Source organism: Rhinichthys klamathensis, unplaced genomic scaffold, assembly GCF_029890125.1.
Source record: "Rhinichthys klamathensis goyatoka isolate OS25496 unplaced genomic scaffold, OSU_Roscu_1.1 h1tg000275l_1, whole genome shotgun sequence".
NCBI lineage: Eukaryota > Metazoa > Chordata > Actinopteri > Cypriniformes > Leuciscidae > Rhinichthys > Rhinichthys klamathensis.
The window spans coordinates 2,938,209-2,951,932 of NW_026606794.1; the positions used below are offsets into that span (position 1 = coordinate 2,938,209).

A 13,724-nucleotide genomic window follows, 5' to 3' on the forward strand; every position below is an offset into this window, starting at 1 on the left:
TGTAATGACCAAATTCCCGTTAAGTGTCAGCGTCTCAGCGTCACCGCTCTTTTAGTGGTTGGTGGCAGGGTTAGTGCTTTAATGAGAGCGTGCTATATGGTATGGTAACCCTCTTAGTGCGGTAATCAGCCATGGGGCGGGGGGATCGGGCCTGCCTCAGGCAGCTCTCCAGCCGTAGCTCAGCACGTCCATTTATATTAAACAAAGGATTAAGAGGGACCCCAGTGTATGCCGTATTCCCCGCACCAAGCTCAGAGCCATTGATAGGATCTCCCCAGCTCTGATACCGGTTCAATCGTGGGGTTAGATGTGGCGCGGAGGCTCAGAACGGCTGCCAACTTCATATATGTGATGTGAGAGCACTCGTAGAGAATGAAAGCCGAGATTCAGCATTTCCTGTCTGACATTTGCGAGACTCTTTATTCTGAATTATGTTGTTGCATTGGAAGTTTGAATATGTTGTCTGACACTTCTCCTCTGCTCTTCTCTCAGCAGAATCATGTCTTCCAAGCAAGCCACTTCTCCATTTGCCTCGACCCCTGACGGAGGTGAGGATGGATTGAATCAGGAGCGCATGTCCTGGGAGAAGGAAGAGAACTCTGAGTCGCTAGTCGCCCCTCAGCTGCCCCTGCACAATCTGCTCCACAACAAACCTCCCCTGGAGGAGCTTCAGGCAATCAGCAGCAGCGTGCCGCCCGAATCCGACTGGGAGAGCCTGATGTCGGCCCAGCAGCGCATGGTGAGTGCCACTGCCAGCGTTTCATAGCTCATTTACGTGTGCTAACACAGGCTACGTGTGTTGTTTTTATTTTCTAATGAAGTGTAGATGAAATATTGCATTATTCAAGATAGTTTGCAGGATTCAAAGAGTGACAACCGTCTGGTCGAGGTTATTCATCTAGAACTCTCTGGATATTTTCCGTTTACGACACAATCTTACAACATTAACACAACATCAATGTCATGGAGTAAACCTCCAGATGTATCCCACATCTATTCTCTCAAAACAAACACACACACACCCTCTGTACTCCTACAGAGAGGAATCCTCAACCCAAGGACACAGCTAGAAGGGAGCAGGCCTCTCTGGAACACTTGAATGAAGACTTAAGACTTTGCGATTTGCCAAGGACTCGGCTTTGAAGCCTAAGTCCCCCACAAGCGCCTGGAGATCCCTCACACTGTAAAAGTGCAGGAGAACCACGTATTGAATTGCATTTCATGTCAGAGCGATTTTATGAATCTATAAATAGAGAGACAATGAGAAAGCGGATGAGGAGTGGGAATTTGAGGGAGTTGAGGGAGCCCCCCCTTCCTCCGTGGTGGTCTCTCTAGACCAAGAGGCATAGAGCCCAGACGTGAGACTGACAGCCACTTATTGTTCGATGCTTGTAAAAGGGAATTCTCTATAAACCTTCCCTCTGCTGCGGCTGCTTGCCCAGAGCTAGGATGACTCTGACCAGCCCCCGGGGTCTGGACTCCCCTGGCCCAGCAGCATCCAGGCGCAAAACCCCACTTTAATTAGCCTAAAAATTCAGCTGTCATGAGAGGATTTTTGCCTTTCTCTTTAGCTAAAGTTTGCATTCCATTGGTGGCAACACCACAGCATATGGTGTGACATCAAATGTATGTTAGGGACAACAGGATGCACTTTTGCACCCATAGGAAGGAAAAATGAGAAATGAGATCCCTTTTTTAACTCAAATACTTCTCCCTAGAAAGCGATGAGATTAAATAAAGGTCAAATGGAGACTTTTCTTATCTGAACAGCTTTTCAGATTTTTCACATGAAAAGAATTGCATCTCTCTCCTGTAGAAGTTCACATCCACAATGTTTCAATCTATGCTCTATGCTCAGATGTGCCAAAATATCAAAAGTTTTCAATATGAACATTTCTAATCAATTTTCTATCTAAAATATATTAATATAATATAATATAATATAATATAATAATGGTTGTCTTCACCTCTTCATCACATGTAAATCCAAGACTTCAACACTGCTCAGGTGGTGCTGTTTCCTAATTGGATTACAGAGAGCTTTTGTGATTGGTGTAATTAGAAGAGCATTTCAAAGAATTGTTACCGCACTGCTGTGGTTGGATATGCATGGGATGATCTCTCAGTTTCCTCTTGATATAATGAGGGAAAGCATATGAAAAGTTAATTGTGCTCATTTGATGTTCAAGTGCAGCTGCTTGTGTTTGATTTGCAGTGAGCGGTGCACTTGCACTCGCTTGTCTTCACATGAGCAGGACGTCCTGTTGTTGAGTGAGTTTTTTCTTCTTCAGTGGGGTTGTAGTTTGTTTTAACTCTCACCTGATAAAAACTTCACTGTACTGTGGATAAAAACGTCTGTAAAATGTAAATGTAATGTGAAGTATGTTTGTGCAAACTCTTCCTGTATACATTTGACATTATGTTTAGTGTATAGTGAAGTGAGTCATGCCTTTAGATCTGGTATGTCAATATAAGTGTAGAGAATGGCATTGAATAAAAGATAAAAAGGGTAAAGAAGATGTACGAACATACACATAAGAATGCCAGCACTGATAATGAGTTTTGGAGGTTGGCAGTAAATAAATACTGAACCAGAGTATAAAATGAAAGACAGAGAGTTGTCTCTGCTATTGGTGTAATTGGATTTATTAAAATGACATTATTGTTAAATTATCACAGTTTCAAATAACTATTTTTTATTTTAATATATTTTAATGTATTGTTTAATATATTTTAGGTAATTTATTCCTGTGATGGCAAAGCTGAATTTTCAGCATCATTACTCCAGTCTTCAGTGTCACACGATCCTTCAGAAATCATTCTAATATGCTGATTTGGTGCTCAAGAAACATTTCTTATTAATATCAATATCAAAAACAGTTGTGCTGCTTAATATTTTTTGTGGAAAATAAACCGTTACATTTTTTTCAGGATAAATTGATGAATAGAAAGTTCAAAAGAACAGCATTTTTGCTTAAAACAATCTTATACATGTATTTGCTGTCACTTTTGATCGATTTAATGCATCATAGCTGAATAAAAAAAAAAATCACTTCTTAAATCTTACTGACCCAAAAATTCTGAACCATAGCATATTCGTATAAATTGAGATAATTTTTTTTTGAGACAATAGAGTAAGAGTATATACATTTTTTTCAGTTTGGTCATTGAAGAATTTGATGAGATATTTGAGTTCATATTGGTATCGCTGACTTTTGATTGTAGACTTTAATATCAAAAGTCTCCAATTAATCTTGTTGTCTTGTACAAAACATTGAGATATTCTATATGTCACCTGCAAATTTGACTTCATGTGTGTGTTAGCAGAACCCTCAAGTCTGTGCCAGCTGATTTGTGTGATCTCATTCGTGTACTGCTGCCACATAATCACACTGCCCTAATGCCCGTCTGTGCCCTGCTCTCCAAACATACACCTGCCAGTTTTCCTCTCATTGATGGAACAATCCTATGCCCAAATTCTTCTCTCAGGACTCCCTCTCCACTCACTAATATGCTTTTGCACTTTATATTTTACAATCACTCAGTAGTGTTTAGGAGTTAGGATCAGACAAACAGATCGCTTCTCCCTTTCGCTCTGTTTTCCCTCTCTGTGTTCTCGCTCGGGGAACACTGAACTATCAGCTGCAGACAGAAGCTCAGTTAACCACTAAACCACACACAGGTGGGACCGCAAAACAACAGCAGTTTGAGACGGGGCCCAGATTTACGATGGCCTTGGAGGGTTCCGTGCGGAACAGTCGCCTGCTCGAGAACCAACAAATTACACTGTGCTCGAGCTCGGATCAAACACGCACTCGTAACCTTTGCAAAGGAATTACAGCGATGACTATTGTGTTGAGAAAAGAGTTGTTAAACACCATTCATCTACACTAATCTAAGCTTTTAATTGTCTTAACCACAAAGTCAGGACATTAGCCAAATTTAAGGGCTTCAACCAGTTCATGAGCAGTTGAAAAATGTCTCCCAGTTCAATTGAGTTTAATGTGAGACCAAATATTCACTATAGGGTTCAAATCTGGACTTTGACCAGGCCAAAACATAAGCCTGAAGTCCATCAGGAAGACCATGCTTCACTGTGGTAGTGATGCATTTATTATTATATTTCACACTAAATTTTCGAAGGCACCACTCTGGAGCATCACCACGCAACTCGTGTTTCATTGTGATTTATCACTCCACACACAACTTCCCATATTCTGGCAAAAACTTAATTCTGTCTTTGATGCTTTTCTAAGACAGCAATTGCTTTTTAAGTAGTGCATTTGCTTAACATGGATTAAAACAACATTGACTTTTCTTCCTGTAAAAAGCTGTCTGCAAGTTGGGGAAGGCTATTCCATGCTAAATTACTTTATCTTCACTATTTGTGCAATTCTTGCTAATTTCCTGACCAGTGATTTGTGATTTAAAATGGTTAAGACCAGTAAAAGACCACTGAATATTTTGCCATTTTAAGCTTGGCCCCCCCCCCCCCCCCCCTTTTTTTTTTTTTTTTTTTTTTTTTTTTTTTTGTCAAGTAGTGTACTCTGTAATCATTTAAAGTGTCCTAAACTCACTATCTCTAATATAAATAGTATGTCTTCAGCATTTTCTTAATTTTCAAATCAATTATTACATTTTAAATGTGATCATGTTGCTATCTTTTGTTGTACTTTGACATTTAATGTCCATTTTGGCATAAAGTAAAAAATCTTCTCTAAAACTCTTTTGTGTTTTCCTGCAGGAATCGGACAGCAATAAAGTATGTTCCTTATACTCCTTCCGGAATAACTCTACCTCTCCACACAAACCAGAGGAGGGGGCCAGGGAGCGCGGCGACCTGCTGAGCAGCTCAGCCTTCGGAACGCCAGAGCGCCGCAAAGGAAGCCTGGCCGATGTGGTGGACACACTGAAACAGAAGAAACTAGAGGAGATGACAAAGACAGAGCATGACGGTACAGAAGGTTTCAGCTTGTTTGTGTGTTTAGATTTAGGAATATACGTGTGTGAGAGCAAATGTTTTTTTCCTCTTAGCGAGAAGCGGTTTTTGGCGTGCATCGATCTCCTCAGTCACTCTGTTTTCCTCGTTCGCCTGTCCTCCTGTATGCTATATTCTTTCTCATTCAACATAATCTTTCTCTTTTCTCCCGCTGTACACACACACACATACAACGTCGTTTAATCAGGGAGGACTGACGTGGCTATGTTTTCCAGTTTGTTCTGAACCAAGTCCAGTGTGACAAAGAGTGGGTGGCACTACCCCTCAGCTTAAGTGTGGTCTCCGGGCGATGCCAAACCAAACTCTCAGACCATAAAACACACGCCACGACCTGACGCCAGGAACATTACCTTTTTATTCTTCAGTACAGACGACAGCATTCATGCCGCAAAATTCATCTACAGACCAACTCAAATAGCTCCAAGAACACTTTTTCTTCCATGTGTTTAGGGCCCAGAAGTATCCACGGATTGGGCAATTACATTTGAAAGATATAAAATGCATATGTATTGTGTAATAATTTTATTATATGAAGGATTTATGCATTTGGGTAGGTATAAGTTGTAGCTTCTGCAGCAAGTTGTTCGGTAAAAGTCAAAATCCAGTCCTATGACTAAAAGGAGAATCAAGTTAATTGATACAATTTATTTTTATTGTGTTTTATTTATTTATTTATTTATTTTTTAAATTAATGAATAGTTTGATGCAGATCATGCCGCAGTGGAGCGAGTCCTCTGGGAATAAAAAGCAAATACGAGAAAGAGTTGCTGAAACGGTTCCTCTCCTCATAATTAGTGTAAAGCAGAAACCTATACAATCAAATTACACACACACACACACACACACACACACACACACACACACACACACACACACACACACACACACACACACACACACACACACACACACACACACACACACACACACACACACACACACACACACACACACACACACACACACACACACACACACACACACACACACTCAGACAGTATTGCTCCTTGGGGAGATACTAGTCTCATTTAAGCATCTGGGGAACTCTTAGCCCGAACACTTGATCAGAGGAATAAATTAGGCCATAATTCAGTTAAAAGTACTTTTTTTCCTCACATATTTTTTTTCTCCCTTTCTGTGAAGGTCTTCATATTAATTTAATCGTATTTGTTTATGGTCGGTTTCATTATCGCCAAGGGTTAGAAAAATATTTTGAATAAGAAAATAGGACAAATTAAATAAATCTGAGTGAGAGGCTGTCAGTCATGAATATTTTCATATTCATAATTGATATAGAAAATTATGACAAGCCATCCATTATCATAAAGGGGCTTCATTTTGTGGGGCGGTGCAATGAAATAATTTAACAGCAATCTAAATTTATGTGAACTGATTTAAGATTTTTTTTTCCTCTAAAAATATTTCCACCTATAATTTGCCTGTCTGTCAATTAAGGTGCCGTATTAAACAAAACGCAGTTTTGGAAATAGTATTTAAAGTGACTTGCTGTATAACCTGTATAATCTTTTGATGCATTTTTTTTTCTCACCTCTCCTGCATCTCTAGCTTAATGGTATCCAGAGGTAGTGTGAAGGGCTGGTGTTCTCATAGGTTGCTCCTGTTTTTTTCTAGTAAGGTATTTTTAAGATGCGCTCTCAGCCCTCTGTGTTCTAGGGTGCTATGCTAATGAGCCCCAGCTGGTATGGCCGGTTGCTGCTGTAATTTAAATGGTCAAGTGCAGCTCGTAATCCTGAAGGCCCGTATGTTTAGTGCAGGCAGGAGAGGGTGCTTCACTTCTAGTGTACAGCTGTGTTAATCTGCCCTTAATAATGGAGACAGAGCCGACCTCATGCCTCCACACCTCACGCCACAATCTCCCCCTTTGCACAGAAATTGGTTCCTGAACTTGAGAGACACAAGAGGCATGCAGAGTTCAACACGTTAGTGCTGAGATGCTGAAATGGAGCGGTTCTGCGTCCTTGAGGACGTCTCAGTTTGGTGCAGCTGTAAGGGGAATCTTCATGCCCGCAGAACCTCAAATGTCAGGATTAACCCCTTGCGTGACTCCAAAAGCAATTTAGAGAGACATGTGTTGTCTTAACGACAAAGCATGTCGTTATGTTATGTGAGGCAAAGAATGGACAAGCTAAAAATATTGCTCATCTCAGCCTGTTATTAAGGGAACAACTGTAACCTTTCATTAGCTTACCCTGCTTAAGGTGCGGTCACACTAGAACTGTGTCCGAAATCGTGTACTGCGTTTGATAGACAACTGATATAGTAAGTCATCTGATTATTGTTCTCATACTGTTTTTAAAAACGGCACATTTGGACATATTACCCATTTGATGTAGTGCCTTTTGCATAATATATAGTAGTGGGGTAGGTTTTAACCTCACAACGAATATGTGCTACAGGAAAGGATGAAATGCTTTGTTTTTTCAAAATAAAACCATAGATTATAAATATCAATAACAAGTAATAAAAAGTAAATAAGTAATCTCAAAACTCAGCCACTGCGTCTTCAGCAGTTCGGATTTAGGAACATCAAAATGACTGCTGTGTTCGTTATTACACCCAAGAACAGAACACCACAATCGCTTAGACGCCATTCTGCTCCAGCGCATCAACAATGATGACAGCTCGCTCAGGGCGGGTCTGTGTTGAAACGCTGCTGTCAATCAACAATCATGGGAGGGGCGTCCGACGGTGTGACGTCACACGATCAGACGGCTCGATTTGAGGCAGGGGAAAACATGTAAGGAGATTAAAACAAAAACACTGGATGGATTTTTATCATTATATGATGGTTGTGTACAGGCACTGCCAACACATTTCAGTACAATCAACTTGTAAAAGTGCATGTACCATTATATGACCCCTTTAAGCTTTTCTTCTTTGAGAATGGCATTGTGTAGGCAGCAAAAAACAGTGTCTCTTGATTGAAGTCAAGGAGACGTAGATTCAGACATACTTGAAAGGTTGCATTTCATATAGACGCACACTGTACTTCATACCCGTCTTTACACACACTTAATTGAATGTGCACCAGGGCCCTAAAAGTCAACCGCTCTCAAATTCAATCAGACCTATTAGAACCATACCGCAAGTCAGTGAAACCAGACTGTCATCTCCATCTCTCCTCTCACTAACAATCCTCAAAGTGCCTTAAGTGCTTGTGACCGCTCTAATGAATGAAAATATCCTGCCTAGAGGACTGCATTAAGCTGAATAGTCACCTTCGCTGTAAAAGCGCCACATGAACCTCCTCATCCACAGAGGTCTTAGGAATTTCTGTAATTTGTATTGTAAAACATTATTTATAGAGAGCTCTCAGATGGTGCTTTTTCATTGTTTATAATGCCTAAAGAGGAAAACAAATCTAAATATAAAGAAAGAAAAATAAACTGGACAAGAGGAAAAGTGTCCATTATAAAGATTCAAGGTGACCTTGTCTTAGTTTCACAAGCAATTAAGGCCCTTTTTATGAAATGTACTTAAGTAATGATCGTTGATATATGAATCCTCTGCTGTAGGTTGTTTTCATTGTTGCTGTTATGTGGAATTTTTTTCGACAGTTTTATGAACTCCTTTTTTAGTGGAGTGATTCTTCAACCTCCATTTCAATGATCTGCTCTTACCCTTATTCAACCTTGAATTGATTTGTTTGCAGTTTAACGCTCCAAATATCATTTTTAGCAGCATATTTAGACACTGCCCATTCTCTCTCACCGACTTAATTTATCTTACTTAATCTTGTTTTTATTTATTTTATTTTATTTCGACAAAATATTACAGCATTTTGATAATATCCATGTAATCGGCCATGACAAAATTAATTCTTGGCCTATCTGTAGTGGACAGAATTTTAATATCGGCACATCCTAAGTTTTTTTTTACTTTAACATTCCCACATCACTTTGTAGCAGACAGAAAGATCTAGGGAGAAGCATCCACACCTAGTCAAGAAGGCATTCTGCCTACTGCTCTAGTTTGGGCACCAGTGAACCACTGGCTCTGCCAACTTAGTCAGCAGTCTTGTATTGGCAGGATTGGCCATGGCTGCTGGTAATAGCTTGTTTGCTACTAATCCACGCTTAGAGCCCTGTTCGTCTGAATGCCAGAATTACATTTTGCAGGCAGTTCAGTGGCAGGAGTTCAGATTGGTGGCTGAAAAATAGACCATCCATGCAGCCTGTCATTCCTCTATGACATCCTGTCAGTCTGCTCCACTTCTGCTGAAGACCACACACGCTGTTATGCAGTTACAAAATTTGTATGAGTATGAGTTGTTCCTTGTTTCAAACAAACAAACAAAAAATTGTTATATAATAGTCATAATCCTCATAGATTGGTTAAAAAACAAAAACCATCATAAAAAGTTTCTTGTGTCAGTGTCCCTGCACAGTTGCTCAACCTTATGCACCCTTGCAGTCTTTCCCCTTGTAAAGGCAAGTGAAAAGGCAAGGTTGTTAGACATGTTCAGAAATATGTCAGAGCCAACAGGTGTAGAAGTGGCACTTTCTGAAAAGGAGTGATTTACACCCTCAGGAGTGACCTGGGTGACAACAGGAACAGTTGCTAATGTGGCATGGATAAGGACTTTCTTTTGGCTGGTAACCCTGAGCCCTCTGAGGGGCCAGAGGAGAGTCGAGGTTAGCGAACGACTCAATACACCTGGAACTTTGTGTATTGAGTTAATGAGTTTAGCAGGGGTGGGGGGCAGATTCTTCTGTGCCTCCATCCCACGTAAAGCCTGATCTCTGGGACAGAGGGATATTTCTAGAGGCCCCCCACCCCCCTGCAGATCTCAGCCATTTCAGCAGCAGGTGAGCACCGGTGTGCATTTAAATAACAGCTGTGTGTGTGTGTGTGTGTGTGTGTGTGTGTGTGTGTGTGTGTGTGTGTGTGTGTGTGTGTGTGTGTGTGTGTGTGTGTGTGTGTGTGTGTGTGTGTGTGTGTGTGTTACCTTCCTGATCTGCTCTATGGGGGCTATCTGTCCTCAAAATCTCCTTTGAGGCACTTGTTTTTCTGTTGAAGTATGTTTGCGAAGGCATTTTTAGGAAGCTATCACCCTCTCCTGTATTTATACATTTCTAACTGAAATCTGTCCTTTTTTTTCTTTTCTTCAACATCCAGCCCAATATCTCCAGGCAGCATGTGCCTTTTCCCCATCGAGATCGAGAGATTGATGGGTTTGGGCAGCGGGAGAATTGAGTGCAGAAAGCTGTTTTACCGCATGCCATTTCGGTTGCATTTTTATGACCCTCTTGAAAGGGTTCTTGTTGAAATAGCAGAGGGGCTAGCTTTGCTCTCCAGGCTGCCCACTTCTGATTTCTATTCCACCTAATTAATAACAATCTTTGTTATAATGATGTATGGCACCAGCCCTAGACTTGATGCATATACAATGAGGTCGATCTTTTTAATTTCTTGGCTAGTTTTTGGTCCGAACCTGAGATCTGGAAGAGTACTTCAAACACAACGTTCCATCACTCTGTTATGTCAGTCCACCGATCCCTCGGGCAGAGTACACTGGGCCAAACATCAGTCGTTGGAAGTTTTCTCGCCTCTTGCACTCTGTTGTCTATCTTCGACCGAGCTGCTTGTCTGAATGAAAGCCTATATACAGTTTGGGTTTGATTAATCCAAGTGTGCTTGTACACATGTCTAAATATGTTAGTTAATCTTTAGGGTTATGTGTGGATCTCGAGAGTTGGCAGGTAAGCTAGAATGCGGGTGAGTTGGTAGCTCAGTAAAGAGCAAGATCTGGCCCATCACTTTTGTTTGAATTGATAATGTAATTCTACTGGGGTTGAGCTGACATGAGCTGGAATGGCTTGTTAGGACACATGATCAAAAGCTTGTCTTCCTGCTCCCTCTGCTCCTTGCCAGTCATCTCTCTTGTCACCCTCCAAGGCATACATTGAATAGTTTTTTTTTTTTTTTTTTTTTACGTTGCGGACATTCTGCCACTCTGTGGACAAAAATGAAAGCACCTACTCCTCCTGTCTTTCCCCTTAGAGTGAGAGAGAGAGACGCTACTGACAAGCCTTCAGCACCGACAAAAAAAGGAAGATAGACTGATACAAACAGATTCTGGCAGCTCTGTTCAATCCATATCAAAACCCTCCGCAGCCTGTATGCTTCATATCAAACATCCATAATACAAACACACTTCCCAGAGGAGCGTGTGACAGGAGAGACAAATCGTTCCCCTCCTGACTGCCTAGTGTGGACCTCCAAAACTCTGTCCCTGCTCCAAATAGAGTGCTCCTCTTTCAGATGACAAAACAAGCAGCTGCTTCTGCCTCACTGTGCCATTCTCTGCGTCCATATCACCTTCCCTCTTCTCAGATTCCCATTAGTCAACAGTAGCAACTGCTGCAGAGCATTCCAGGAGCCATCTTCTCTCTCGAGCTCAGCTGTTGACTCTGTCCCTCTTGTGTGGGATCGAGCACAACACTTCCATTGTGCTGGTCTCTGTCATTGAGCTGAGGCTCTCCTGATAGGAGGAAACGGGTGTTTCAGGGAGACAAATCACAGCCAGGACTCCTGAACACTGAACAGAGCTCCATTTGTCCCCCCTCTCTCACTATAGGTACGTCCCCCTCAGCCGTGAACGAGACTTTCTTACACTGTTTTTCATATACCTTAATGCATCCATCACATTAACATTCCTGTGACACTATTTAATTAAGTGAACACTAATGCATGTTTAAAAAAAAATATATATATATATATATATATATATATATATATATATATATATATATATATATATATATATTTACATTATTATAATTATAACACATTATGCAAATTAAAGGTATTTTTGTGTCATTTCTAAGTTTCTTTCCTGATTTTTTTATTTTTTATTTTTTATTTAGGGACAAGATTTAAAATACTTTTAATTTACATGTTGTTATATGTTTATTTAAGCATAATTGTATTTACTATAATCCCTAAATATACTGTGGTCCCAAAAAATATCTAGATACCTTTGGACATGAAAGTCACACTTAAAATGTCTGAATCTCACAACATTAGATAATAAATATCAATCCCAAGTGACATCTGCAAAGAAGTGACAACTGACAATTTTTTTTTGTCAATTATGTTTTTTCAATTAACCAAAAAAACAGAAGGTGATTTTAGTGGATATATGAGGTCAGTTCTCCTCAAGTTCAAAGCTGTCCTAGCTGAGTAACCTCAAGTGATGTCCATGACATTCACTATATGGACACGTTCCAGTCAGCCACAAAGTAAGTGTCCAAATACTTTTCGTCTTCATTTTGAACAGAACATGTATATAGTTTCATCATTTAAAATCAAACAATCTTTTTTTGTGAAATATTTGCTTAAAGTATACTTATTTATTTACATAAACATCTTTATTTATTTATTTATCTTTTTTTATTATTTTTAATGTAATGACATTCATACATTGTTAAATGTGGCTAAAGTGTATGAACATTTTTGGGGCCACTGCAATATGATGAGATGACAGTTATGAGTGTTGTCCCAAGCAACAGTGTTGATGGGGCCGGCGTTGAGTCCTGCTCTTGTTTAACAGCGGTGTTGGAATAGTGGTATATGTGTAAAGCAGTACTGGAACGAGTGGTTTTAATGAGCAAGCATCTTTATGTTCCCCTCTTGGTATTTGGATTAGCACAGTAAGAAAAGCAAAATGCTGATGCCTGAGAAAAGAGGACCACCCCATTAATTAGCCTTAAATCTGTCACTGCGCAGCCGAGCACTGCCGGTGGAAAAAGCAGGACCCTTTATGTAGATTAAAAGCGGTCAGATCGAGATGAGCTGGACTTAACCTGTAAAGCGTGTGTTGCATTTGCGCTATATGAGTGTGAGATCACCACCACCCGCCTCGTGCTCAGTTCGCAGGCATTGACTGCACATAACTGGACAAAAGAGCTGGTGTCATCTGACTAGGATCAAAATAGTGTCAATGTAACTCACACCGTAGCCACAGACGGGCCGATGTGCCCAGCTAATGATTTCAGGCCACATAGCAAGACTTGTTTTATAAGACCCAGCTACGTCAGCTCCACCTGGTTGCTAATACCGCCACCCTTTCTGAAATTCACAGACACAACAGCTAACATACACACGTCGTTTTCCTTCTCCAAAAAATTAAAGGGATCGTTCACCCAAAAAGGAATTTATTATTAATTCACCCTCACATCTTTCAAAACCTGTATGACTTCCTTTTATCTGACTTTTTTAGTCTTTATAATGAACGTCAGTAGGGGTCCAGGTTGGAACCTTCTTTTTTTTTTTTTTTTGGGGTGAACTATCCCTTTAAAAAATGAACGATACACATCGACCCGATATGTTTCCGAGTGCTGTACACGACAAAGCCGTTTACGACTTGTCTGTCTCCTCGTGTCTTTCTCTCTCTTGCTCTCTCTTTGTTCAATAAGGTGCAAGGGGATGAGATGGGATGTCAGAAAAAACAGATAGAAACATGTTTTATTGCTCAGCGAACGTTGCGGCTTGGATCATCATAATTATTCGCTGAACACCATCTCTCATTGGGAGTGGCCCCCATATAATTTTAAAGTCTGTGTAGGTCGAGTGGTTAATACGTTTTAGGACCCTATCATCCATTACATGTCATGAAGTTCCAATGATAGCTTAAAGTTATGAGTTTTAATTCTAATTAATGGTTTTGCAGGGTGGGAATTTTTTTTTCATTTTTTTTTTC

At 40.4% G+C, this 13,724-nt stretch overlaps 1 protein-coding gene across 18 annotated transcripts in view; it reads left to right on the forward strand.

The window, feature by feature from the left end:
* sox6 (SRY-box transcription factor 6) overlaps nucleotides 1-13,724 on the forward strand; it is a 158,825-nt gene that overhangs the window by 51,507 nt on the left and 93,594 nt on the right. For 14 of the 18 annotated variants that reach the window (XM_056268736.1, XM_056268734.1, XM_056268741.1 and 11 more), the window contains 2 exons: nucleotides 493-739; nucleotides 4,745-4,955. In XM_056268736.1, coding sequence (XP_056124711.1) covers nucleotides 493-739; nucleotides 4,745-4,955 — 458 coding nt within the window. Of the gene's footprint in view, nucleotides 1-492; nucleotides 740-4,744; nucleotides 4,956-11,161; nucleotides 11,601-13,724 lie in introns of those variants that run through there. The other 4 variants (XM_056268737.1, XM_056268742.1, XM_056268732.1 and 1 more) reach the window with 2 other exon arrangements.